Genomic DNA, 26,492 nt, shown 5'->3' on the forward strand with positions numbered 1-26,492 from the left:
TAAATTTCAAAAGTCAGCTCAGTAGTGCTGTTCCCTTTGTAAAGGGGAAGAAAATATGAAGGGACTTAATTCAGCAGACTTCAGAAACGAGAAGCACAGAGGTCCCTGTTTAATAATAAAGTAGGAAAAGAACCAGATCAAGGATGAGGTGAGGAGAGAAATGTAGACATTGACAGGCAGCCCCAGGAGGCAGAGGCAGAAGGAAGAAAGAAAAAAAGAAACTAGAGAACTTTCAGGTTAAAATCTGAAGTTACTGTTGCCCCAAGGAAATGTGTGGGTCAGACAGCTGGGCCCTGGATTTCAGAGTCAGGTCTGCCTCACAATGTAAAATGACAGTTACTGCTCGTCCATTGCTCTTTACCCTTAAAAATGTTGCGAGGCCCTTGTCAACGTGGACTACCTGTGGCTGAGCGCTAGGGAGAAATGGGCTCTCCGGCTGGGCTGCAGTGTCAGTGCCGTGTGGCCTCCTGGGCAGAAGGAATGCAGCTCGGGCCTCAGCCGGCTCCATCACGCGCCCGCCCACGAGGGACGAGGCAGCAAGCTCCCTACTTCACACGCCAAGCCTGGAGTCAGACAAGGTCTGGCTGCAGCTTTTACCCCTGTTCCCTACGAGTACAGGATTCACTCAGTCAACGATCGTGGAAGGTTAGAGAGCATTTAAACTATGTGAGAGGATAAAAGTTTAAAGTACTTCCTAACCACCTATTTGTTTTCCAAAGAACGCGTTTGCTAATAAAACCATCCTTTTATTAAGGTCTGTTTTCTTTCCTTCCGGCCTTCTGGCAATGCCCTCTCCTAGGCAACACTTGACTCGCCTCATTTAGGTTTCTGTATGTGCTTTTAGCTTTGAAACTGCATTTCCCCAATAATACCCAAACTATTCACTAACACAGATTTCAGTGACATTTGTTTCAATATATTTCTATCCAGATTTTCTTGGCTTTAAACAACAATACTTTTGCCTTGTGTTTTCCTCCAGTAGTACACAGTTAAGTGAATATCTATACAATCAGCTCCACAGTTAATGGATAATGAATTTCCACCCTATCAGTGTTATGTGTTACAGTTGGGGTGTATTCACAGTATACATAGGAGGGTAGCCCTGGCTCAATCCTGGACTGACCCTGAGTGCCACCAAATGCCACAGCTGCCTTTCATTACCTTGAAACCCACAAGCAAGAAGGGGAAATTTGCCTTGAATTGTAGCCGGAGAGAAGCAGATCGCGCAGGGGAATAATTTTTGAATTGTGAGGTCCATTACACTTTGAAATAAATTCCAAAAAGGATTTGTAGAGCTGCTTCTTCCAAGGAGAATTTCAAGCAGATTAGACAGGACGATATACAAGCATTCCTCATAAATATGTTCAAACTTTCTTAGGGCTGATTTCAGAACGTCGTCGTTTGGAGGAGACACAGATGCACAAGGAGAGCATTTAAAGTTTCTTCTAGCTCAGGGATTTAAAGAAATATACTATACCATCTTACATAAGATAGGTAAAGAAAGACTACTGTGCATGTCTGCAAAAATATTTAGAATACACTAAATACGAAACTAAAAATGACATGTAATGTATCACAGTCTGAAAGATCACTTGGAATTAAAGATGCCACCTATCCTCTAAAAAAAAGTAAAATAATTTGTTAAATGTATCTCAGTACACAATGAAAGTATATAATCTTTTACTATTAGTTTGCCCGAAGTCAGTCTATTTTCTTCTCAGACTTTAACACTATTGCTTTTCAGGTGTTTTGATGCGCGTGTGTTTTACAACTCATGGCTCTCTATAACTTTATTGACAGCCTCTTTACAGTCCTCAACTATCTCCTCCCTTTTGTCATCATCACGATTACCAACTTCTTTGTATAAAAAGAATTCATCACAGATTTGATCCACAGAATTTGAAATGCAGGCATCTTATCGAACTGTAACTCCTGAAATTATTACATCCTACACTGCCTTAACCCAATGACAAAACAGGGTTGCCCTCAAATTCTTTATCTGGGAAAATTACAGGACCCTCTTTGTTAATTTGAAAATTTTCCTGTTATAACTTTTCCCCCAGTGATACTTCTCTCATCCACATAATTTGCTTTTATAATTTATTTCTAACATACAGGAAGACTCATAAAACACACGAAATCACAGTGGGATTATATGCATTATAGATTTGCCCCACTCTCCTTGATGGCTTGACTTCTTTCAGTTATTCTCTTTCTCCACTAGATGGCGCCTCCACGTGAATTTAAGAACCACTCCATTTTATTTTTTTTAATTTTTATTTTTATTTATTTTTTGGCTGCATTGGGTCTTCGTTGCTGCGTGTGGGCTTTCTCTATTTGCGATGAGTGGGGGCTACTCTTTGTTGTGGTGCGCGGGCTTCTCATTGCGGTGGCTTCTCTTGTTGCAGAGCATGGGCTCTAGGCACACAGGCTTCAGTTGTTGCAGCATGCGGGCTCAGTAGTTGCAGCACACGGGCCCTAGAGCGCGCGGGCTTCAGTAGTTGAGGCACATGGGCTCAGTAGTTGCAGTGCAGACTCAGTAGTTGTGGCTCGCAAGCTCTAGAGCGCAGGCTCAGTAGTTGCGGCACACGGGCTTGGTTGCTCTGCAGCATGTGGGATCTTCCTGGACCAGGGATTGAGCCTGTGTCCCCTGCATTGGTAGGCCGGTTCTTAACCACTGTGCCACCAGAGAAGCCCCAGAACCACCCCCATTTTAAAGTTAAACTGCTTGAGAACAATTTTTGTCTTCCTTTTGGGTGAATGGTTCATTAAGTTGCTCATGTCTCAAACTCTTGGAGATCAGGAATCATCTCTTTTCTTCTTTGATATAATTAGTCTCTGGCGCTGAGTTAGATATATAGCAGATGCTCAATAAATCACAGTTCATTAATTGGCTGCTCATTTTAGGAGACACAGTATAACACCTCTATTTGAATCGTAAATGGAGACGAGATCATCCACTACACTGATAATCAGGATACTCTTCTTTAAACCTGCTACTCAACTTTACTCCCCCATCTAGAGCAATTGACTGTATATACACATAAGTGTGACTGACATAAAAATTGTTACAGAATCCACTTCTAACAATATTTGCTGTTTCAGATCATTAATACAGGACTTGACGTGGTCCTCTGACCCTTTGTTAAGAGAAGCAGGATGAATGCATTTTGAATCATCTGCATTCCTTCATTCAACTTCAGATGTTTCAGAATAACTTGTTTCAGGTTCAGTTGATTTGGGAAACCTGAGACTTACACACAAGATTACTCTTTTCTATTTTATTTGTCGCTCCCCCGTTTCCTCTCGGTTCTCCCCTTTTTCTCCACGATCCTTCTCTTTTTTTGTGTTTATGTCTATGGTCTCAATACATCTAAGAAAAAGTACCAAACAGCCTCAAAAGTGATTTTGTGGGTTCTACTTGCCGTACATTTTCATCAGATTCTTCCTAACTTTCCCATTGGGAAAATAATCCCCTTTATGGGAAATCGCAGCCCCTCATGTGTGCCAGATGTCATTAAATCTAGTGAATTCCCTGATTAAAATGCAATGCCCCCCACCCCACCCCGCTATGATATGTAAGTGTTGGTTTTTGAAGCATTGATCTTGGAAGAGGTGTGTGTGTGTGTGTGTGTGAGAGAGAGAGAGAGAGTGAGAGAGTATGAATATGTGTATATCCTTCCCCATCCCAATAAAAAAAGTGTAAAAAAGACAAGCTACCAAAACCAAAAAATCCTAGGTCTTCATCAGGGCAATTGAGAAATAACACATAGGCATTAAGGACTTAAAATAGTCACTTTATAAACTGTCTAAGCCGTGTCTGTGCCCTTGTTAGCTAATCTGCTAATCCGTTAAACACAGCTTCTGTGTGGCACAGCATTCTGTGTCTTTACATGCCTCTGCATCCACCTTTCCAGCACCTCTGGATTCAGAGTTTGGGCCATGTAATTAGGTTTCTTGAAAGGCAAGATTCTGCTCAAAGTGCACTGTGTCTAGCAAACCTTATAAGCAATATCACCCTCCACACCCTGAGTCACAAAGCCCTAAATCACAGGTTCCGTCGAGCCAGGATCGACTCTGCCTACCAGCCCTGAACCAAACTAAGAAGTCAGTGCAGGCCCCTCCCCTTTCTGGGAAGAGGGCCTTCTCCACTCTTAGGCACCCAATTGCTCATGTTATTGTCCCCTCTTCCTTTTACCCAAAGGTTAGATGCTTTCAAGAAACGACCTGAAATTCATTCAAAACAAGATGATGAATGAGGGATAACTTCAAATTACCCTTTCCAGAGGATTTTTTTCCCTTCACATTAACAAGGATCAAAGTCTTAAGTTTAAAAAAAAAAAAAAAATCCTTCTTTTCTGTTATCTAGGGATGAGGAGTTATTTCCTAGGACAGTAGGGTGTTCCCAGTGCTTCTGGGGTCTCACGAGGGCTGTGCTTCACACGCAGCTTTCACTGTCTGCACTGCTCCAGCCGCTCTAAGGCTAAGGCATGCGGAGCACCGCACCACCCCACCCCACCACCCCACACCACCCCAGCTCGAAGCTGGAGACACGCGGGCTACGCAGCAGGATTTCTCTTGTCTCAGAAGGTTACGGAGAGGGATGCACATTACAAAACTGTATCTTCTGCCCAGGATGGTTCTTGGAATACAAAGACTACCTCTGAGAAAGAACCTTACACACAGCGTGGATTTCTCAGGTGCCTGCCTTTGGAATAATCTAATTATCCTTGTATCACAATAATGACCATAGGAACAGTCATGATAAACGCTGACTGTGTCAAAGTTTCAGGACACAAGTCTTCACACGTGACATTTTCTCCCTATGAGGCTAGAGCGCTTCCTTCTACATCGGGAACTATGCACTACCTCCAAGAGCCTTGAATCCAGCACTATGGGGACAGTGGTGAGTCAAGGACACTTTTACAAAAGTTCTTAAACCTGGAGTGGCACCAGCCAACACCAGGTCAGTCTAGAATCAGGGGAGAGAAACTCAGCTGAGCCTGGAAAGTAGGGCCGCAGCCATGAAGAAATCCAGACACCCATGGGACATGCAGCAGAAGAGAGAAAGGTGGGCAGGCCTGGGGGCCGCTGAGCAGGAGCTCTGTCCTGGGGCCTTTGCTTCCTGCTGGCTGGGAAGGTGAGGCAGTTTCCTGCTGGTGGTCTCTCCTTCTTCCAGGCCCCCAGCCTCTACATGCCTCCAGAAGTGGTCTTGGCCCCTTGAGTTTAGTGGGGAGACTAGCTTTGGGGGAGGGCAAAAACAGGGAGCAAGACATCAGCAGGAACAAAAAGCCTCCCATCAGTTATGGGGTTTGTGGTTTTCAAAGCACTTCCATAGCCATCATCTCATCGTGCACTGATCCTGTGAAACAGGTGCAGGCAGTATTCTCATCTGCATTATAGAGAGGGGGAAGCTGAGATCTCAGGGTTTCTGGAGAAACCCTAGAAGGGGATAGGGGACAGGTTGGAGCAGCAAAGAGCTGCCACAAAAACTATGACTCTGGACAAACGTGGTGACTCTGGACACTGCTGAAATCTGGGGTCAGGTGGCGAGATCCCTGAAGGCCACCTCTGGTCATGCACTAGTCAGCAGACTGCAGTGGCAGCTCCTCGAGCCAGGCCTGCCCGGCCCAGCCCCTGCTCCTGGCCTGTCCTTCCCTCTCTGATGGCAGCCACTGCCCACGGCATCTATCCTTCCCTGTCTTCCTCCTTCCACCTCCCGATCCGCCCATGTTCCCAATGTCCAGGCACAGAGGGGAGGGCAGAGGACAGGCAGGGGGGAGTCAGAGCTGTCCCTCCCGCCCCTTCCACAATAACCCAAGCCTCTTCTCCACCTGTTTCGAGCCTCTCCTCAAGCTGAAACTAGAGTGACATGGATTACATGTGCTGTCTTAGGTGCTCTTTCAACTACTCTAATAAAGAAGCAATTTAGGGTGAGGACCACAGCTAACACCCAACACTTCCTATTGGATTGGAACTTAGGCCGTCTCACTGAACCAAGGCTCTTAACCACTGCGTTCTCTCATAAGAGAATCTCCAGTTAGGCCTGGCTTTGGGGGTTAGGGTCTGGCTTAGTTCCCTTCCTTGAAAAGCCTTCCAAAGTGGACTGGACAGTGGCTGGAATGGAGGTGACACAGGAGGCGCAAAGGCCGAGGAAAGAGCTCATTCATTGAGAAGAACACACAGGAGCCACGCGGCCGTAGGGCAGCTTCCAGGACAGAAACCAAATCTCCCAGCTGGCCTCTGAAGTGGGGCTGCTAATGGAGATCTCCAGACCCTCGTCTCCTGGGGAGGGAGAGTGGCCTGGAGATTTCCTAGGAGCCTGACACATATGTGGAGGCATATGTACACGCCACCGCGATCCACCATGACAGCAGCGGCACCCCAGATCAGCTCTGCTGTGACAACAGGGGACAGTCCAATACGGTATGAGGAACCCCTTGGTGGCACTGATGGGATGAAACAGTGACCTGCACCCAGCAATACAACATTAATGCCGCAGACCCACACCCTGACCACAGGCGCGCACACACACACACACACACGCGCGCGCGCGCGCACTCTGCCGGGCCCCACCTGTCGTCACAGTAGGTGAACTTCATGTCCATGCTGTGGCGGCTCAGGAAGGTCTTGCTGTCCAGGGGGATGTCCATGTGGGACGGGTGCTGGATGGGCTCACACATGATGATGAGGCAGGACAGCAGCGGCTCCTTGCAGCCGCAGAGACTGCTGTGAGGGGGGCAGTTGTTGTAGACCTTCACCTGGCCCGTGCAGTGCAGGACCTGGAGACCAGCCGCGGAGGGTCAGACGTGGAGCCGAGAGCCAGGGGCGGGGGCGGGGGGGGGGGGCGCACTCGGTACTCCAACCCAGGCCTGACGTCCTACCTTCCAGGTGGCTGACTTGAGGTTGACGGTGCGGCCTCTGTTGGTGACTGTGCACTTCATCCTCATGAAGAAGTCCCGCTCTGTGGACATGTCTTTGCTTTTCTTCCCAAAACCAGAGCCTGGATAGAGAAGGGGAGGGGAGCCAGCTGAAGTTTCGTGTTTGTATTCAGAGGGGGGGGGCAGTTTTTCAGGGCAACACGTGTGTGTGTGTGTGTGTGTTCCCCGAGGAGCGGCTCTCTGAGCACGCGCAGCCTGCCCTGAATGCTCCGTGCCACCCTGGCTGTGGACCAAGGCTCGCTCATCTCCAGCCTGTCTCCCACTGCTGAAGGGTCGGGGCTGTTCCAGCGTGTTATCTCCCACTGCACCTCGCACTCCAGGGCGGCCAGGCGATGAGAGATCATCTGCCGTTATCTCAGCAAACGTCTCCAGGGGCAGGTCCAGGTTCCAGAGACGGGATTCCAAGGGACGGTCTGGGCGAGGCCACAATTACTCCACGGGGATAAGCCTCTCGGGTTGGACATGTCCCTTAGACACCCCTGTCTTTTCTTCATTCCTGTCCCTCCAGTGCCCTAGTTTCACCCTGCAATGGCTGCATTCAGGGTCCTGCACCATTTGCTTTCTCCCTAAAGTGACATAGGTCAAGGTTCAAGAGAGACTGCTAGTCCTAATCTCCTGTGGGGAGCAAGTTCACCTTGAGGATTAACTCAACACAGATCATATCCTTTCTCAGCCAGAATTAAATAAATCACTAAGACAAACAAGATCGCTTCCTTCCTTATAGTCTCCAAATAGCCTGCCCTTCAGAACCTCTCCCACTTTTTGTTTAAAAAAAAAAAAAAGTGATGAATGCAGTAAGCACCAGCTGAGCCCCCCTGTCCACATCCAAATTCTGCCATCCTGGACCTTCCAAGGTACACTCCTGCCCTCTGCCCAGCATCTCAGAACAGACCAGAGCCTTGTTTCAAATAATCACTCCCCTCCCTCTGGCATGGCCACCAGCTTCTGAACCTGAACCCCCAGGGGGCTGTGACTTATTTGGGTGACACAGCCCCAAATCACTGTGTGTTGAATGAATTGTGGCACCTTTGAATTCATCTTCAACATCCCTAGGAGAGCCCACTATGTAATAGACCAGATGGTGCATCTTTTTTTTTTTTTTAAAGAGAGAATATTCCTCATTCATGATTATAAAACCATCTCTCCCATACTCAATTATGTCTCTTCCTACAATTCTAATTCCCACGAGTGGGGTTTGCACATCATGAGACATTCCTGTATCTTGGGGCCTGGACGCAGCACGAGCACCAGCTCAGGTGCTGGGAAGTGGGCTGGAAGGACTCATTTGTGGCTGTGACATGGGTTAGGGCTGTGGCCTCCTGACCTGTTAACTTCTGAGTCTTCCCCATTCTGCCATTTGGTTAATCTTTCTAAACACAGCTCCAACCAGATGACTCCACCTCTGCCCCAAACTTCCACCAGCTCCCCTCTGTCTACAAGGAAGAGGATCGAGGCCCAATTCCTGGCCTTCAAAGCCTTCCACACCAGCCTCACAGCCTTATCTTTCCCTGGGTGCTCGCACTAACCCTGTGCTTACAGATCGTTCAGGTCGGCACCTTCAAAGGCTTTGCTGATTCACTGATTTGGATCCCAAGTCCTCAACACAGAGACCAAGAGATCTAAAGTTCCACTCGGATCAACGGAGTCGAGTCCTGCTGAATCATGGCACCTGGGAGCTGGAAGGTCCTAGACTTTGCCTGGTCCAATACTGTCACTTTGAAAAGAAAGACTCCCAGAAACAGAGCAATGAAGTGACTCGGTTCAGATCACACGATCAGATTGAGACTAGGGTCAGAGGTTGACCTAAGACTGAGAACCCAAGGGCCCAAGGGTTTCCAGAGCAGAGAAGAGAAATTAAGAGACTTGGGTTTCTTGGGCTTCCAGCACCTGTTTTAGAAAGGGATTCAGAAGCTCTGGCAGCCCCTTCCTCACAGAACCGAACAAGAGTTTCTCAGCGGCACAGAGAAGACAGTGAACAGCCCACAGTGCTCCCCAGCCTGTGTACGCCCGGAGCCAGGTGGCCTTCGGGAGGGAGAGCAGAGGCGCTGGGCGGGGAGGCCGTGGTGGGGTGGGTAGAGGTGGTGGTAATCCTGCGCTTTGCAGGCTCGGTCTGTAACAAGGGTAGAAGTGGGCCAATGAAGTGTCTGCTTTTGCAGCATGTGTGGTAATAAGAGCAAAACCTTGCAGGCTTGATAGCACTGCCTCTGTCGTTCAGGTTGGACAAGCACACACTCCACGGCAGTGACAGGTGAGAGACAGAAAGGGGATGTCTAGACTCGGGTACAATCTGCCCAGGGCAGAGATCGACTCTCAGGTTCAGAAGGGACTTTGAAAGCCATTAAGTCCCCTTCTTCTCAAAGCTTCAGTCCACCTGACAATATGCCCATCTGTGCTTTTGCTTGACTGTCCCCCGTTACAAGAGATGAAGCGGCAGGCTCTGATTGTCACTGCAAAGCGCTTTCTGCTTGTATAGGCCCTTCAATCCACTGGCATCTGCTGGAGGCCCCACAGGGAGGGTGCAGTGCACGAGACCTTATAAATCTCTTCTCCATCAAAAACTACCTGTCCCATTTCTTGTCACCAGGAGGCCAGATTCCTTCCTTGGCTCCCGGGGTAGCTAGTCTCTAAAGGTGGCCCCAATGAGCCACATCTCCTAGTATTCAGGGCCTCCTGTAGTTCCCTCCCACAGTGAATGGGGCTGGCCTGTAACTCACTCTAACAGCAGGATGGGGCAGAGTGGTGCTGTACCAGTTTCAGGACTAAGCCTTCGGAGAGCCTGGCAGCTTCTACTTTTGCACTTTGGGGGAGCCCTGAGCTGCCGTGTAAGAAGTCTGGCTACCCTGGAGACCCCACGTGGAGAGGGAGAGGCTCCGATACCTCACAGAGTGAGAGGGAGGTCCAGCCGTGCCCGCATCCCAGCTGAGCCCCAGTCTCCAGCTACCGGCCACAAGGTCCCAGGGGTGTGGGTGAACCCTCTGGTCATCCCACCAAGTCCAGCCTCCTGACATCACATGGAGCAAAAGAACCACCCACAGAACCCGCAGAATCATGAGAGCTAATAAAAGTACTGTTTAAGCCACTATGTTTGGGGCAGTCTGTTACACAACTGTCCTAGGGACAACCACAACGGTTCCCATGACCATTCTGGCACAGAGGAGCTGATTGGTTTGGGTGGTGTCATTTGGCAGAGGTGCTGGATGCTCAGGTGATGAAACCTTCTGGAGACAGTGTCCTAACCTGAAGGAGTGCCCTAGGAGTGTGACATCAGGCCCCAGGAAGAGCCAGCAGGAGATCCTTCTGAGTACTAGGTCCTTCCAGGGCCCTCGATCTCATCTCCTAGGCTCTGCTGGGTTTTTTATGGATGTCAGTGATCATGATGGCCATGTTCCAACCGTCCTACATTTGCAGACAAAGGTAAGGCAGATCCCCTCCCAGGTGGTGTGAAAAGAAAAGAAAAACGCAATGAAGAATACGTTACCATTTTTGAGACTCAGGTTCTCACGGATCTCCTCGTGGTCACAGGGATGAGTGAAGTCAAAGATACTGTGCCCTGTTAGCTCCACCTGTTTCAAAACAAGGTTGGGCTTCATTATTCCTAACACTGAAGAAGAAGTCTCCAAGAGGAAGCTGGGCCCCCTTTTCACACTTGGAGAGAGGGAGGAGGCTAAATCAGGTCTTCTCATGTTCCACTCCACAGGTCCACAGACACACCAGTGTAACAGACTTCACGATGGATGTGGTTCACAAGGGTGGTTCTGTTAATCCAGTCGGCAGAGCTGTCCACCAGGGTGGCCATCAGCAATGCTAAGCCCAATGCCAGGGGTTCTCAGTGTGTTCCTGAGGTTTGAGGCTTGAAGTCAGAGAGAAGCAGGGTGGGCATATGCAAGGAGAGGTCAGGAGGGAGGTGATCAGAACCTTCGCTAATTTCTACCCCCAAGTGGAAACGCTTTCCCCCCCTTTCTGAAAGAGCCAGAGGAGGGTGTCACCTGTGTGAGCCCCATGAACTTGCTGATGTTTTCTGACAGAAAGATCATGTCACCATCTTGGGTCACGACGGCAATGAAGCCCTCCAAGGCTTTCAGGTACAAGTTGTCCATCTGCTGGTCAGCCTCAGCTTCAGGCTCACTTTCAGAGCAAACTGGAAAGAGACAGGGTTGGACGGCTTGCATCAGTGTGTTAAAGCAGATGTGACTGGCATGGACGGATGTCTGCCAGGGATGGCTCAAAGGCATTACGTGGATTTTTCTGGAAACGCACACTGCCAACCATCCAAGTGTCCACCACAGGCTCAAGCAGCAGGCATCTGATGAACCCACTGCACAGAGGACACCCTGACAGGAGCTTTGCGGGCAGTACGGCTGTTGTGGCCGCATACTTGTGGTACCAGTGGCAGTGGCAGCAGTCGTGGTCACAGAGGCAAAGGCAGTTACAGGAGTAGTCAGCCCAATAATTTTCCCTAATGGATGCTGAACAAGGACAGCATATCAGGTACTGCACTGAGCATGCTATATAATCTTCAAGACACCTGTGGGGCAAGTACTGTTTTTTTGTCTCATCTTACAGATGAGGCCTGGAGAGGTTAAGTCATCTGCCCAAGGTTATAGAGGTTGTAGCTAGTGGACTCAGGCAGCTGAAGACAGAAGCCACACTCGTAACCATGCATAGGCTTTGGACTATTCCTCCCGTTAGGCTATTATGACTCTGCGTAAGTAACAACCTTTTTGAATATTAGTTTCCTCATCAGCTAAATAGAGATAATAATTCCCATCCCTTTGAGTTGTAAGGATTAAATACGTATGTAAAATGCCTAAAACGTACCAACTATCATGATTCTGTCTCCCTTCTGCCCCTCTATGACACTGTCACTGCCTTCAGATTGCTCAAAACCTGGATGGGGGCTGCGTGGCACACAGAGACACAAATTAAGTAAAAACTTCAGGTGGACAGAATTGGGCACCCAACAGGCATACAGACAGTAAGTGCTGAAGGGTTCATAGGAAGAGGGGGTCGCTTTGGGGTGGTCAGAGACAACTGTTTAAAGAAGGGCATTTGAAGACACGCGTGAAAAACAGGGATCTCACCCTGTGAAATGAAAGGAGGGCTTTCTGGGCCTAGTGGGTTGGGCCGACGCTGGAAAGCATGGAGGTGGCAGAGCCTGGAGAAAGCTCCCTCCAGGGACGGAGAACAGGTCCACCTGGCTGAAGAGGAGGGTCCATTTCCTAGACTTATCGACTGGCCTCACGACGTGGGTCCAGTGGCCTGGAGCAGTGGCATCTCAGACCAGGCTGCTGCTGTGCTGGTGGCAGGCTGCAGAGGTGGTTGCTAGGGGCAACCTGGGAAGGCGTCCACTCCCCAGCCAAGCGCTGAGGAACCCTGGCCTATGAAGTATACCTCTGCTATGTGCAAAAGGCAGACTCAGCTCTTGTCCCAGCAAATACAGCTCTCAGGCCCCAGACCCTTGGCTGTTATGGCTCAGACCACAGACTTTATTTCAGCCCTGCTTCTCCTAGCTCATTATTTAACTCCAAATATACATTCACTTATAAAAATTTGTATTCATCCAGTACAAACATCAAGCCCAGTATGCCTCCCTTAATTTACAGAACAAGAGGATTAGAGAATAATTTGTCACTTACAAACGTTAACATTCGCTTAACTGAAAAAAAGGAGTCTTTCAAGCTGAGACTGCTCTAGGGAATGCAAAATGCAATGCATTTACGGGCCACTTGGCAAGGGACACATGGATGCTGTGAAATGAGGTTCAAGGGCCTTTCTGGAAGGGCACTGGATTTATTTGGTTCTCTTTTCTCTTTTCCCTTGAGCTCCTAAATTTAAGCTCTGGGCCGTATGCTGTTATTCCTCAAGAAGAACAGATCCAAATTAGAAGATGTTCCTACCAAGGGGCCTCAGTGGCACCACTGTGGACCATCCACCTTCAGGACACAGGGTCGGTGAATGTGCCGAGGTCACTCATGCTGCCCAGGGACAGGCCAGCCTTTAGAGCCAAGAGTTGGGCCATACAGAGTGAGTACTGGCCTAGTGACTTCCCTGTTTTGCTAAAATGGTAGAATGGAATGAGGGACATTCTTTCCTCTTCATAACCTGATTCAGGTGGCTAGCCTATGGGAGGGGAGACTGTCTGAGAATGGCCTTTTTACCACACACATACCCACACTTGATCCCTGCTTCGGGCGCCTGCCATCTAACTGGTTAACTGAACTGATGATAGTGAACCAAAGTTCCAGGTGTGGGTGGTGCCTTGGTCAATGTTCGTGCTCTGGGTTAACACCTATATTTAAACAAGGGCTGCAGGAGAGACCATGACTTGACTCAGTGCTTTCAAATTGGAGTGTGCACCGGAACCACCAAGAAAACTTGCTAAAACAAGGATTTCCAAGCCCAGGGCAAAGTAAGAATGTGGGGCCTCTTGTTGAAACATTAAACCATGCCCAGGCCCCTTCTGTGCGGGACCGCACAGGCCACACAGAGTCATGGAGCCACCCTGGATGTGCCCCCTGCCCAGAGTTCCTGAGTCGGTAGGTCTCAGGCTGGGGGCTGAGAATGTGCTTTTCTAACAAGTTCTCATGAGATGTGGATGCTGGTGGCCCTAAGACCACAGGTGGAGAATCACTGCCTTAACTCAAGGTCCTACGAGCGACCCTAATGCCGGGAAAACCAAGTTTGGCAGGTGGTGACCTATTTGGGGGATGGGTGAGGAGAGGTTTTCAGCACTGTTAAAAATCACACCAGAGAGGTGAGCACCTTCTCCAGACAGCAGAGGCCAGCCCTGTGATTTCTGGCCTATTGAGATTTTCTTCTCTTCAATGTCTTTGATCTCAGTGGCAACACTGACTTCAAAATCTGGAGTAATCCCAAGACAACCCTATTTGGGTTAACTAGGCCCAGAGGAAATAGTTCTGCTTAAAATTTCCTGTTTTTTAACAGTTCCGACACAGTCAAACTGGTTTCCATCTGTGCCCAGTACACTTGCTTCCAGGAGGTGGCGAAATTGGCTGTAGCAGCTGGCCTCCAGGACGGAGGGAGAGGGGTGCACAGGGCCCACGAATGGAAACAGAACATCTTGGAACTGAAGTCACCAGGGCTGGGGGGCCAGGAAGCCAGCAGGCCGGCCCCCAGGAACCCTGGGACAGCAAGGCCTCTTTCGTCTGTGGGAGGCTTTGCTGCCGCAGCACCTGCCTATACTCCTGGGGGCTTCGGAAGGAACCTGGCCAGCGTGCTGACAGCTTGGAGCTGAGGGTGGAAACTGCGGGGCCGGATGCAGCCCTTCACCCGAGGGGCCGGAGGCTCAGGCACATCATCCGGCTGAAGACGGCTCTGCCTTCTGCTCTGCCCTTTCTCGGGAGCATCACATCTTCTGATGGGATCATTGATCTCTGACTCAGTGCTAAGCACACAGAAAATTCCTTCATTCACTATGCAGTTACTGCGCTCCTGCTACACGTCTGCCCCATGCTGGGCACGAAGCAGTCAGGTCATCTGTCGACAAGTGACGCTTACTAGATGCTCAGGCCTGTCCTGGGGAAAGTCGGGTGTAAGAGCATCCTTTCCCTCAAGGAATCCACAGACTGGTGGGGACGAGAAAGATGAACCGCCGTAAGGCTGCGCAACAATCCAGAAGAGACCGCCGGTGCCGAATAAAGAGGAACCCACGGTAGGCGCTCCACAAACCCTCGGCAGGGTCCTTAAATTGCCTCGGGCTCCAGGTCTCAGTTACTTGCTTCCCAGGACCCTTCAGGGTCTGACCCCAAAGCAGAGAGGTGGCTCATGCAGATCAGAGGCGCTCCGCAGAGATGCAGCATGCTGGGCCCAGGAGCACAACACGGTTCTTTAATGCTAAAAATAGCCCCGGTAAACAGGCTTTGATGACTCCCCACAGCCAGGATATGCGCGGGCTGAGGTTTCGGAGCACTTTTTCCGGAGCACCGCGCATTTCCTTCAGGCAGCACCACGCGGGGGGTGGAGGGGGGACGGGACCCGAGGGGCAGCAGGAGCTGGGCGTCTGGGGCGAGCGGGCAGGTGGCAGGGCAAACGCTCCTGACCGGGCCTCTGGGACCAGATCGTCCCAGGGCTGCTGGTCAGGGTGCATTTTTATTCCACCAGGGTTATTTTACCTCTGTTCCTAGTCTGGGAAGTCCCAGGAGTGTTTTGACTGGTCCTCAAACCACCCTGATGTGATCCTCCTGGTGCAGATGTGCTGTGCAGATGTGTCACCGGGTAGTTAGCAACGAAAGGGCTTTCCTTTTACACCGATTCTTCCCTCCGGCCCACAGACCCACAACTACACCCAGCCCTGGGTGTGCTGACTGCAAAAGCAGACCCAGTCAAGCCATGAGGAAACTTTTTTTTTTTTTTTTTTTTGCGGTACGCGGGCCTCTCACTGTTGTGGCCTCTCCCGCTGTGGAGCACAGGCTCCAGACGCGCAGGCTCAGCGGCCATGGCTCACGGGCCCAGCCGCTCCGCGGCACGTGGGATCTTCCCGGACCGGGGCACGAACCCGTGTCTCCTGCATCGGCAGGCGGACTCTCAACCACTGCGCCACCAGGGAAGCCCGAGGAAACTATTTTTGAATCACTTACTGGGTCATTAGCCCCACCTTTAAACTCCACCATTGCCTGGTAGTAGGCTTGGGCTACCCTCACATCTTTGGCAGAAGGCACTGTGTTTTATCTGACCTTGCAGGCCTCCCAAAGGGCTTTGAAAGTCCACCATTAGAAATTCATTCCTTTATACTGTGCATAACTTACTATCCTATCTCACTTCTCTGTGTTACCCTTCATAAGATGTTGTGCTGGGCTGGGGTCAGTACATACCTGCTGACTGACCAGAGTTTTTCGGTTTAAGTTAAGGGAATGATCTGAACAAAGCATCTCTAGAAGAGATTGTACGATTAGCTGCTCTCAGCCATTAACATTCTGGCATGAATCAGCCTCTCAGCTCTTCACCAAACAGGACAGAAAAAGGCCTTGGTTTGAAAGGTGAGCGGGGCAAGGGGGTGAGACAGGAAAAAAAAAAAAAAAAAGTAGAGGTGAAAGCCTGGGAAAAGAAGTCCGAACGGGGGGACCTAAGAGGGCACCAGAAACCATATCTGCCTCCACAATTTTCCCTCTGGTCTCACTCTCTCCTGCATGAAAAGGTCACGGCAAAAAACTAAAATCACTTGTCCCACATTTTAATGTCTTCCCCTTAGTAGTCCAGAGACGAGGAAATCATAATCTCTTGTTAAGACTGATGTCTTCACTAAGCAAATGCCAGTGAATTAATAATAAACCTGACATTTGTCTTAGAAAGCTTGCTGCACACTGACCTCTAGCTCTCATGTAAAATGAATTTGATTTTACCTCCTACGAGTATGGGGGAAGCCAAAAATCAATTTTATAGTGAAAAGCCAGCTCTGCATAGCTACCACTGTTTAAGGCTCTCTGAAAGCAGGAGTGAACCTCATCTGGTTACAGTTTGCGGAGCTCCTCTTGAAAGAGGATTTAAGACAATCAAGTGGTATTTCCACTGATGTTCCCGTCAGAGTGTGTTCTGTTCTCAGCCCAGCGTGGAAGCTAATATCATAAAGCTATTGTTTCAGTTTGCTTCCTGTGATACAAATCTCAATCGGCCGCCCAGACTCCCAGCCTGAATTTCTCAGCATTGAGGTTTCCTCTCCAACATTCCCACACAGAACAGCCTACTGTGAAAATCAAAGGGAAACGTGTTACTAAGTAAAGAAGAAGCTTTTCTAAAGCAAAACTTGGTCCTTTTTAGCCTTTTGAACTCTGAGGTATGCAATCAGCTATTTCCTATCATAAAGTGAGCCAACATCGGCGCTCACCTTTGTTAGAAACGCTTCAAGAATGGGTCTGTGGTTTGTTTTGACTTGGGGAAGCTTGGCAACTCTGCATTTTGCTAGAAATTGCTAGAAGGTGGTAAGAGGACAGTAAGGGTTTACACTGGGTTTTCATTTACATCATTTTTCCCAGAAGACTACTCTTATTATAAATCAGTTTGCTTGTTCATAGTAAGTTTTATCTCTTAAGCTATAACTTACTGAGAGCCCACATGTGGCAGGCAAGAGGAAAAGGGCTTTCATATCCAATGTCCACGGTAAGTACTGGTATCCTCTTTGTGCGGATGAGAAAGTAAAGCTCAAAGGTAGTCAAGAGGTTTTCACAAGGCTGCAGAGAAGGAAGGCAGCCCGACTGAGGTTCCAGGGCAGGTCCAACTGTCCACAAATCCTGTACTCCTTTTCGCTGCATTGCATGTTTTGAAGAAGCAAAATGTGATTGAAAAAGAACAAGATCCTGTCTCGCATACAATTCCTAAAAACAATAACAACAATTGGTCTAAAGAATGTGTGGCAGCGGCCTGGAAGAGAAGGCACAGAAAGCCATCCACCTCCTCCTCCCCCAGCTGATGCATGTTTTATGAGAACTGCTCCTTCAAGGACGCCCAGACCAGATGGCCAAATGTGGACACTTTTTATCCTTTTCTGTAATTTCTTTCCTCGGGACTGAGAGGACCAGAGCTGACACGCTGAGGGCTCTGGTCAGTCCAGGGCCAAGCCCAGCCAGAGCACAGGCACTTTGCTTCCACACTTGCAACCGCCCTGGGAGGGGATGCGTTGATGTCTCGCTGTGGCCACTCTGGTCCTATCTCCCTGGGCATATCTGGCACACAGGGGGTTCACGCCAGCACACATGCAGGCAGATGTGCTCAGAGCCTCCAATATGTGTCCTGTCTAAGCCAACCCTGAACCACTGAGGGGGACGGTTATGCATGGGAGAGCTCGGAAACCAAGGCCGTGCACCAAGAGCAAGGGTAGAAACAGTCACTGAGTGTGTGAGGACCTCCTGCAGACCCCAATGCTCAGGGCCAGCCCCTGGTGCCTCTGTTTAACTTTGGTTCCTCCTCCAAGGGAGAACCCTCCCCTTCCCCCAGTCCTCAGCCCTCATCGACATCTCCGCCTGGCCAGGTTTGCAGAATGCTCCTGCCCTCCATGTCTCTCTTCCCATGGATTCAAAAGGACTTGAACTCCAGGCGCTAAATGTGTGGCTTGGAGCAACCTTAACTTTGCTGTGCCTCACTTTTCATCATCTGTGAAATGAGGAGAAACACCCTACAAGTCCAAATTCAATCAGAGAGATGTCCCAGGATTAATGTATTACTCCTTTCGGGGCTCCCTGCTGGTGGAGGAACAGGGTGGGTGGTGGTGGAAGGAAGCAGCGACAAACCCAAAGAAATCAGCGTCTAAGAGGGGAATCCCAAGTATTGTAACAGGGAAGTTGAGATGCTTCTGGGTGTGGGGAAGGGGTCTCCGTTTAGTCATAAAGTCCTCCACTCCCTACTCTGTGCAGATGTAAAGATGATTCCAACACTACCGGACACTGCCCTCACCTGTCCTGGAGGACGAACTTCTTTAAAGGAAAAAAGTACACACGTGTCCTGCGATGGCATGTCCAAGCCTTTCTTATACTTCAGCCCATAGTTCCCTCTTCCTGTAGCATCTAGGGTGACAAGTCTGCCATGGCCTTGCCCTGTTTCTTTCAAAGTATTTATAGAGCCAGTCTCTGCCCTGGGTTCTCTCCCTCCTGTCTGCTCTTTCTCGAGACTCTTCAGATTTGCAGTCCAGGGTTAGCCCTCCAACCCTTGGATCCATGAGCTGTTGTCCTACTTTCTGAAAGTCTTCCCCCCATATCCTTCCTGTGCTCCAGGGCCCGGAATAGCACATGCCAGTCTGGCCTCCCCGCCTCACACTAGATTCCCTCTGCTCTGGGTTTCTTTCCCAGAATAGCCACTTCATAACAGGATGGCAGAGTCAACCCCACTCCGAGGCACACGGCTCACTCGGGAACACTGAAAAGCCAGCACGAGAGGACCTTCCCTTGCCCCTCCTCCTCCACTCAGCACCTTGGATGCTGCCACCTGCAGTGCCACGGCCAGGTGGGGTGCGGAGGGGCACTGCCCGCTGCCTGGTTTTGTTAAGAAACTGGCAGACTAGAGGGGACTGTCGCATCAGACCTGACACTGGTAGAATCCCCAGGCCACCTCTTTCTGGTCAGGACTAACGGGAAATGGTATTTTGAAGAAGGTGAGCTCTAAGGGGATAAAAAAAGTTTTGTGAACTTGAGACTTGCAGAGATTATCAGGGGAGGTGAGAATTAGTTGGTTCTGAGGGGAGACTGTTACCTGTCAGGGGCTCCCCAGTGAGTAGCGTGGCTGGGTCTGGTGCTTTACAGACTTTCTCTCAGTTAATGCTTAAAGACACCCCATGCAGTAAGTATTTTAACCCCTTTTAACAGATGAGGAAACTAAGAGCAGAGACACTGCATACTTTGCCTGGCATCCTGACTAGTAAGAGGGAAAGGTCCTATGGGCGCACCTCCGCTCTGGAGAAAGTGGCCGCGGATAAGCACTAAGATGCTTCCTAAGGATTCACTCACCCTCGACTGGAGTGTGGGTCTGACAGCCAGAGCACGGGAACTGGGGAGCCAGCAAAAGCTGCCCTCATCCTCGCAGCCCTCTCTGTCCCCTCAGCTTCCAAGCACTCCCCTGGTCCTGCCCTTGCTCTTCAGCCCGTGGCTGTACTCACTGCAAAGGCCACTGCTGGAAAGATGTTCAACGAAAGAGAACGAAGAGCCAATGACGGCGTTTCTATTGGTGGGAGGTCTGCAGAGTGCGCGTTCCTGGGGAGGAAGACCTTCCCTCTGTGCCAGTGGCCTTCCAACTCTGGCCCAGTGGCACCTCCTGCGTGCGAGGGCACGTGGGGAAGGAGCCCGGGGGCCCGCAGCCTCACCTGAGGACAGGAGCTTGTGTGTACGCAGGAAGCTGATGGCCAGCCGCATGATGGAGGCCTTGTCCAGGTGGGAGCTCACGCTGTGAGGCAGGGGCAGCTCGTGGGCCAGCTCGTAGAAGACCTCCGTCTCCTTGCTCCGCCGGCACCTGGCAGCATCTCGGGACTTCTCCTTCCTCCTCTCCGAGCTACTCCTACATCGAGAGGCAGGGGTTAGTCTCTAGCACGTCACTTGTCATCCCATCACACCCCTGGTCACGACATCCCCGGGACTCCCCACCCACGGCACGGCCGGACCCTCGCGATGAGCTGACGCGGGCTCACGCCAGTCACCTGAGCCGCAGAGAGTCAGCTCTGTACTGTCAGTTCTGCCTTCACGCGTCTCGTGTCTTCTCGGCCGCCTTCCCCTCCTGCGCGCCATGGAGTCCACAACAGGGCTTCACGTGGGTGGGGTTTGAACAAAGCCTTGCTGATTGAATCAATCCACTGGCAATGCCTGGGACCTGGTCCAGGGCTATCTGGGGACTGAGGTGAATGCCCAGGGACGGAGAGGGAAGTGTGAGGAAGCTGTGGCCAGTGGCCCAGATGGCTGTGTCAAAGCCTCTGGAGAACAAGATGAAGATCTGCTTCTGGATAAAATGCTCTCAGAGACAATGAAGCCCAGTACGGGACCTTAGATCCCATTTCGTATCAGAGAGTGATTTCCACCGTAAAAATCGAAAATGCCACTAGAGTCCAAGAACAGTCAGCCAGACACCCGTCAGTCTGATGTCCCAACGTGCACACCTGCTGAGGGTTAATTTAAAAAGGACTGAGCACAAACACGATTCCTCTTTAATCCTGCCAGGACAGGCTACCAGCAGGCCTCATTTTCCTTCTCCTTGCAGGACAGAGGGCCACTCACCAGCTCTGTATGTTTATATTATTTAACCTGATTAGTCTCAGTTTTCTCATCTGTAAAGTGGTAATACAGTACTTGCCCCACAGAGTTAATGTGAGGATTGAATATGATAACTTCTGTAAAATCTTTTTTTTAAGATAAATTTATTTATTTTTCATTTATTTTATTTTTGGCTGCGTTGGGTCTTCGTTGCTGTTCACGGGCTTTCTCTAGTTGCGGCGAGCGGGGGCTACTCTTCGTTGCGTTGCACGGGCTTCTCATCGCGGTGGCTTCTCTTGTTGGTGGAGCACGGGCTCTAGGTGCGTGGGCTTCAGTAGTTGTGGCACGCAGGCTCAGCAGTTGTGGCTTGCGGGCTCTAGAGCACAGGCTCGGTAGTTGTGGTGCATGGGTTTAGTTACACCGCGGCATGTGGGATCTTCCCAGACCAGGGCTCGAGGCCATGCCCCCCGCGTTGGCAGGCGGATTCTTAACCACTGTGCCGCCAGGGAAGCCCCCAACTTCTGTAAAGTCTTTAGTGCCAGGCCTATCCCCATGGTAAGCAGTCAATGTTAGCTAACATCAATAACAAATATATTCATGAAAAGATCATCGTGAGAGTAAAAATGTTACAAAAGAGTACAGTATAATCCTATTTTCATGGCAATGTATTATACATAACACTTCCTATACTAATAACTGTTATTCTTACAGCTATCACGTATATGGTACTTACTGTGTTCCAGGGACTGTCTTAAGCACTACTGCACTGGCTTCTTTAATTCTCACAACTACCCTTGGAAGTAGTTGTTATTATTACCCCTAATTTACAGATGAGGAAACAGGTCCATAGAGACTAAGTACAGTCGTCCCCCTTTATCCACGGGGGACTCATTCCAAGCCTCCCAGGGGATTGCCTGACCCCGTAGATACTACCGAACCCTACCTGTACTATGTTTTTTCCTATACTTAATGGGCAGGTAGCGTATATAGCACAAATACGCTGGACAAAGGGATGATTCATGTCCTGAATGGGATGGTGGGACACTTCATCATGTTATTCAGAATGGCATGAGACTTAAAACCTATGAATTGCCTATTTCTAGAATTTTCCATTTAATATATTCAGACTGGGGTTGACTGTGGGGAACTGAAACCATAGAAAGTGAAACTGTGGATATGGGGAGACTGCTGTTAATTCACCTGCAGCCTCTGCGCAGGTAAATGGGGAAGTGGGGCTTTGCACCGGGCAGCTGGGCCCCGGAATCCAGGCTCCTCTCCATCAATGATGTCTTGCCTCCCTAGGCTCAAAAATGTTACAGTGTCAGGTCAGTGAGGTTAGGAGGAATTTTTTTCTTAGTGCTTCTCTGTATTTTCTTATGTTTCTATAAAAAAAAAAAAAAACCTGTATTTCTTGTTTAATAAACAAGTTTGTCTTTATTTTTTTAAAAAGGTGTCCAATGCAGTTCACGGCTCTCAAGGCCTCACCCAACCGGCTCCAGCTTGCTCTGTCTATCCTCTCTCCTGAGACTTCCAAAATCAGGGGCTGCTTCTCCTTTTGTTTGGCTGTACAGCCTGTTATCTGGACTGAAAATTCAGTATTTTGGGATTCCCGGAATGTTGACACGCCGCCTCTCAAACCGCCAAGATGTGGGGCAGAGGCACTGTTTTGACTTTACCACATGCTTCATTTTAGAAAAACAAAACAACCAGCTCCTTGGATGGATCAAGCCTCATAGACTCAGACTGCAGGAGGAAACTCCAACAGCTGTTAATGGTCAGGAAGAACCTTCAGAAAAATTGTGAAACGAGTGAAATTGCTTTTCTTGTCCTATCTCCCTTTTCTGTTTCCTTCACCCAATGCACGTTTCCTCCTCTGCCCCTGACTTCCAGCTCTCAGAACTCTCGTCCCTGCACCCCACGCCTTCAGAACCTGCCCTTAGGATCACCCTGCTCTTCCTCCAGCCTGTAGTGGCAGTTTGTATACTAGTCCCTCTCATTTGCATTTTAATCCCGACCTCTGATTGTGGAGCGAAAACAGTTGTTCTGTTCGAGGTTTGCACGCATCCTGGCCCAGGAAGGGAGGGTGGGAAGGGGACAGGATGCTACAACTGTACCCATCACACCTGCGTGTCATGAGAGCCAGCGTCTTTAGGACACTGGATTCCACTCTCCAGCACAACCGTCGTGCTCCCCAACAGAAGCATCATCAACACATGACCAGCCATTAGGGGTCCCTAGAGAAGGCCTCCTGGGTGAAAGAGATACCAGCACATTTACATCGATGTGACATTTACATCAGTGTCTGCATGCACAGCGCTTCCCTTTGCCATTGCCCCTTCTTTGAAGTGGAAGAGCAGACAGAGAGGAAGAGCCAGGGAAGGAAAAGGCCGTCTGGAGTTGGTGCTCTGTCTGCCAATGGCCTTTGAGATTTGGCTCCTACTACATTCCCTTGGCCACACAAATGTTTATTGACACCCACTTTTGTGTCGGGTGCTGCACTGAGAACCTTCCATATATTACCTCATTATAATCCTCTTAACAACACAATTGTGGTAGGTATTGTGAGCACATTTACACACCTGGGAACTGAGGCTCAGACATCATCCGTAACTTCTCAAGGTCACAAAGCAAGTGCCTACATAAGCTCTTGGAGGGTGTACACTCAGTGAGCAGACACTTAGATGTCCTGAGACATGTGGGTGCTCCCTGTACAGTCAGTGGGCAGACACTTAGATGTCCTGAGACATGTGGGTGCTCCCTGTCTAATTCCATCCTCACCCCCTGCATATGAGATGGGCAAGGCAGGCACTGCTGTTGTCCCCATTTCACAGATCTGGAAACTGAGGCCCGACCAGGTTAAGTTACTTACTTAGCGCAGTTCTGCTAATTAGTGGTAGAGCTAGGGCTAGAAGCCATCTCTTCTCAGGCCAATACATACTCTTTCTACTGCTTAACAGTTGGAGGTAGTGGCTTTAGCAAGAAATAAAGAAACAGCAACATCTTAACGTTTAGAAAAAGAAAGGTTGAGAATCACATGCAGTCTCTTGGTTTAAAAGTCTGAGCTCCACTTTAGCTACCTTGTTTTTGCAGTTGTGCTCTGGGACCAGCATGACTTTAATTGGATTATCTAGTTAACCTTGACACAGCCCAGAGATATCTGTCTAACGTTGACTCTGGGAAGAACAGACAAACATGTGTAATGCTGCCATATTGAATTAGCAACACGGAAGAACAAGAATAATTAATGCTAAGTGTAAAGGTGAGACCTGCCTTGGCCTAGCTGATGCACCCAGTTGACTTCCTCACCCCATCTACCCCAGGTTGGGCCTCTCAAGCCAACAGATCAGGGGACGGGAAGTTAGGAGGACTGGTGTTTTAACGTGCTGGCCATACACCATCTAGCTATGTGATGTTGAACAAGAAAATGCATTCTCGGGGCCCTGACTGCCTCATCTCTGAAATGGGAGCCATCTTGTGTCTTCTTTGTCAAGATCAAACGAGATGAGGGTAGAAGGGTTGGAAGTACTAGAAAGCTCTCCACCAATGAAACCCTCAAGACAGATAGTAATGATCCCACCGCCAGGCTAATCTGAGCATTAGTCACGGTCAGACTTTGGCCCTACAGCTGCTCATTGCCAAGTCAACGCTGTCTCAGGGCTGCAGGTGTATTTGTCGGTCAGGCTGATTTTGATTAGTTTGTTGGGTCATGCAGCTGACCCTTCTTAGGTCAATGAGGCTTCATTGTGCCTCATTTTCTCTCCCTAGATGGGTGTTAGAATTCACTGCAATAGACCAGAATTTTTTTTTAATGATAATTCTAGACATGGCACATTAGAATTCTCTGGTTTTTTTGTAAAAAGATATTTTATCTAAGTTTTCCGGATCATCAGAAAAGACTCAGAAATGTATTTCTTATTCCAGTTGCTCTTTCTACAAAGTCCCTGCTCCTGTCTTTCTTGGTGGTCCTCCTGAGACCACAGGGGGTTCCTGCACAATAACATCGTATACGGAACACACCACATGAATGTGGCCCTGGCTGACTGTGTCTCGCGTGGACCCAGAAGTGTTTACTGAGCTCCGTTCCGGACCTTGTGGAGGTGCACATTCCTTGTTCTCGAGGAGTACGCAGTCTGTTTGGGGAGCCAACAAGTTGAAACATGCCCATGAACCAGAGAAATAAACACAGGCAATAAGCACGATAGGTGGTTAAGATAAGAAACAAGCTGATGTCAGCAAACAAGGTCAGGGCAGGCTACCCAGTGAGGCAGGAGTCCAGCTGATCCTAGAAGGACAAGTGGCAATACCTTACAGTGTCTGAGGGGTGCAGAAAGCCCATTTTTTACACTTTATCTCATGTGAGTCTCACAAAACGCCTGAGAGAGAGAAACTCCTATCCCCATTTAATAGATGAAGAAGTGGAGATTTCGAGAGGTAGAGTGACTTGCTAAAAGACATTGTCTCAAACCTAGTTCTTCTGGGTCCAAGATCAAAGGTTCTCCCCTGGCAGCAAGGAAACTGCTATCTATTGTCTACCTTCAACATGGGCCAGGCTGTGTTAGATACCTTCCCACCAACTGGATGTCCATGTACACTACGGGAAGACGAGAAGGGTGACGATTTGGAAAAGATACAGTGACGTAAAGACTCCATGGTGGGGTAGGGGGGAGATGCTGCCCTTAGGTGAGCACCCACTCACCTCGGAAAAAGACCTGGAACCTTAGGTGTAGGATTAAGAGCCAATACCCGAGCTCAAATGGAGTGTGAGTAGGAAGAAGGGGAATCGGTGCAGGACGCAGCCTGCATCACGCACGGCTGGGCGTGTGGTGCGGTGCCATCCGAGGTGCCTCTACACTGCTCCATAAAAAAGCTGCAGGCCCAGCCTGCACGAATGTCTCTCTCCAAGCTACAGGTGGAGGACAAGCGGTTTCTCTCATTTGGGGGGGACATTTCATATACACAAATTTATACGTATTCTCCCCAAGTTAAAAACTCAAATTCTGCCGCGATGAAGAGTGGCCCCCGCTTGCCGCAACTAGAGAAAGCCCTCACACGGAAACGAAGACCCTACACAGCAAAAATAAATAAATTAATTAATAAAAACTCCTACCCCCAACATCTTAAAAAAACAAACAACTCAAATTCTGAAACACTTGATCCCAACTAAGGGAAAAAACCACTTAGGGACCAGGCAGCCAATCAAAAGCTAAGACAAAACTGACGGTCCTAAAGCTTCAGCGTGCACATGCTGTAACTCAACCAGGGAAAAACCGCTTTGCCCAGAGCTTCATTAACTTAAAAAGTTCTCCTTAACTTTGGGGTTATTGCTCTAAGCCTGGCTTAGAGATCCCTACTTAAGTCAGTAATGGAACCATTATCAGCTCTTGGTCAGCCTGGCTTGCGGCCCCCAAGCTGTCACCCACCGCACCAACGGGGCTGCTTGCTTAATGAGCCATAGTCTTCTGATCTTTAGCGTGATTAGGGCTCCCACGCCTAACGCCTGTGGGCCATCAGGGTATCAAAACAATACACCTGTTCCCTATAAGGTTCGAAGGCTTAGAAGCAAATGGATTTCAGCAGGTTAAGGAGAAAGACTGAAGCTAATTAAACCAGCTTGGATCAGTCTATTGGCTGGTGGTGAAATTCTAAGCTGGTGCCAATTCGCAGAAGGCTGTAAATGGATGAAATGAAGGTCAAATGCAATGGGGAGGGGGCTTTTGTGACGCTTCACTGAGGCTGTGCCACTGCTGCACGAGGGCTGCCTGAAGGAAGGAACGTGCCAGCTTCAGGTCCCAGAGATCAGGACGAGTGGCTGCCCTACACCTAGGGGTTGATTGCTTCATGGATTAAATTACAGAACAGGACTTCCCTGGCG

At 49.4% G+C, this 26,492-nt stretch overlaps 1 protein-coding gene across 2 annotated transcripts in view; it reads right to left on the bottom strand.

The window, feature by feature from the left end:
* Window positions 1–26,492, bottom strand: part of EPAS1 (endothelial PAS domain protein 1) — an 88,750-nt gene that overhangs the window by 19,401 nt on the left and 42,857 nt on the right. Inside the window, exons 2-6 of one of the 2 annotated variants that reach the window (XM_030857763.3) lie at window positions 19,744–19,934; window positions 10,928–11,079; window positions 10,420–10,504; window positions 6,885–7,003; window positions 6,577–6,782 (exon numbers count right to left, since the gene is read on the bottom strand). In XM_030857763.3, coding sequence (XP_030713623.1) covers window positions 6,577–6,782; window positions 6,885–7,003; window positions 10,420–10,504; window positions 10,928–11,079; window positions 19,744–19,934 — 753 coding nt within the window. Of the gene's footprint in view, window positions 1–6,576; window positions 6,783–6,884; window positions 7,004–10,419; window positions 10,505–10,927; window positions 11,080–16,998; window positions 17,124–19,743; window positions 19,935–26,492 lie in introns of those variants that run through there. The other variant, XM_070046819.1, reaches the window with a different exon arrangement.

The sequence above is a fragment of the Globicephala melas genome, chromosome 12, assembly GCF_963455315.2.
Source record: "Globicephala melas chromosome 12, mGloMel1.2, whole genome shotgun sequence".
In the NCBI taxonomy this organism is placed as follows: Eukaryota; Metazoa; Chordata; class Mammalia; order Artiodactyla; family Delphinidae; genus Globicephala; species Globicephala melas.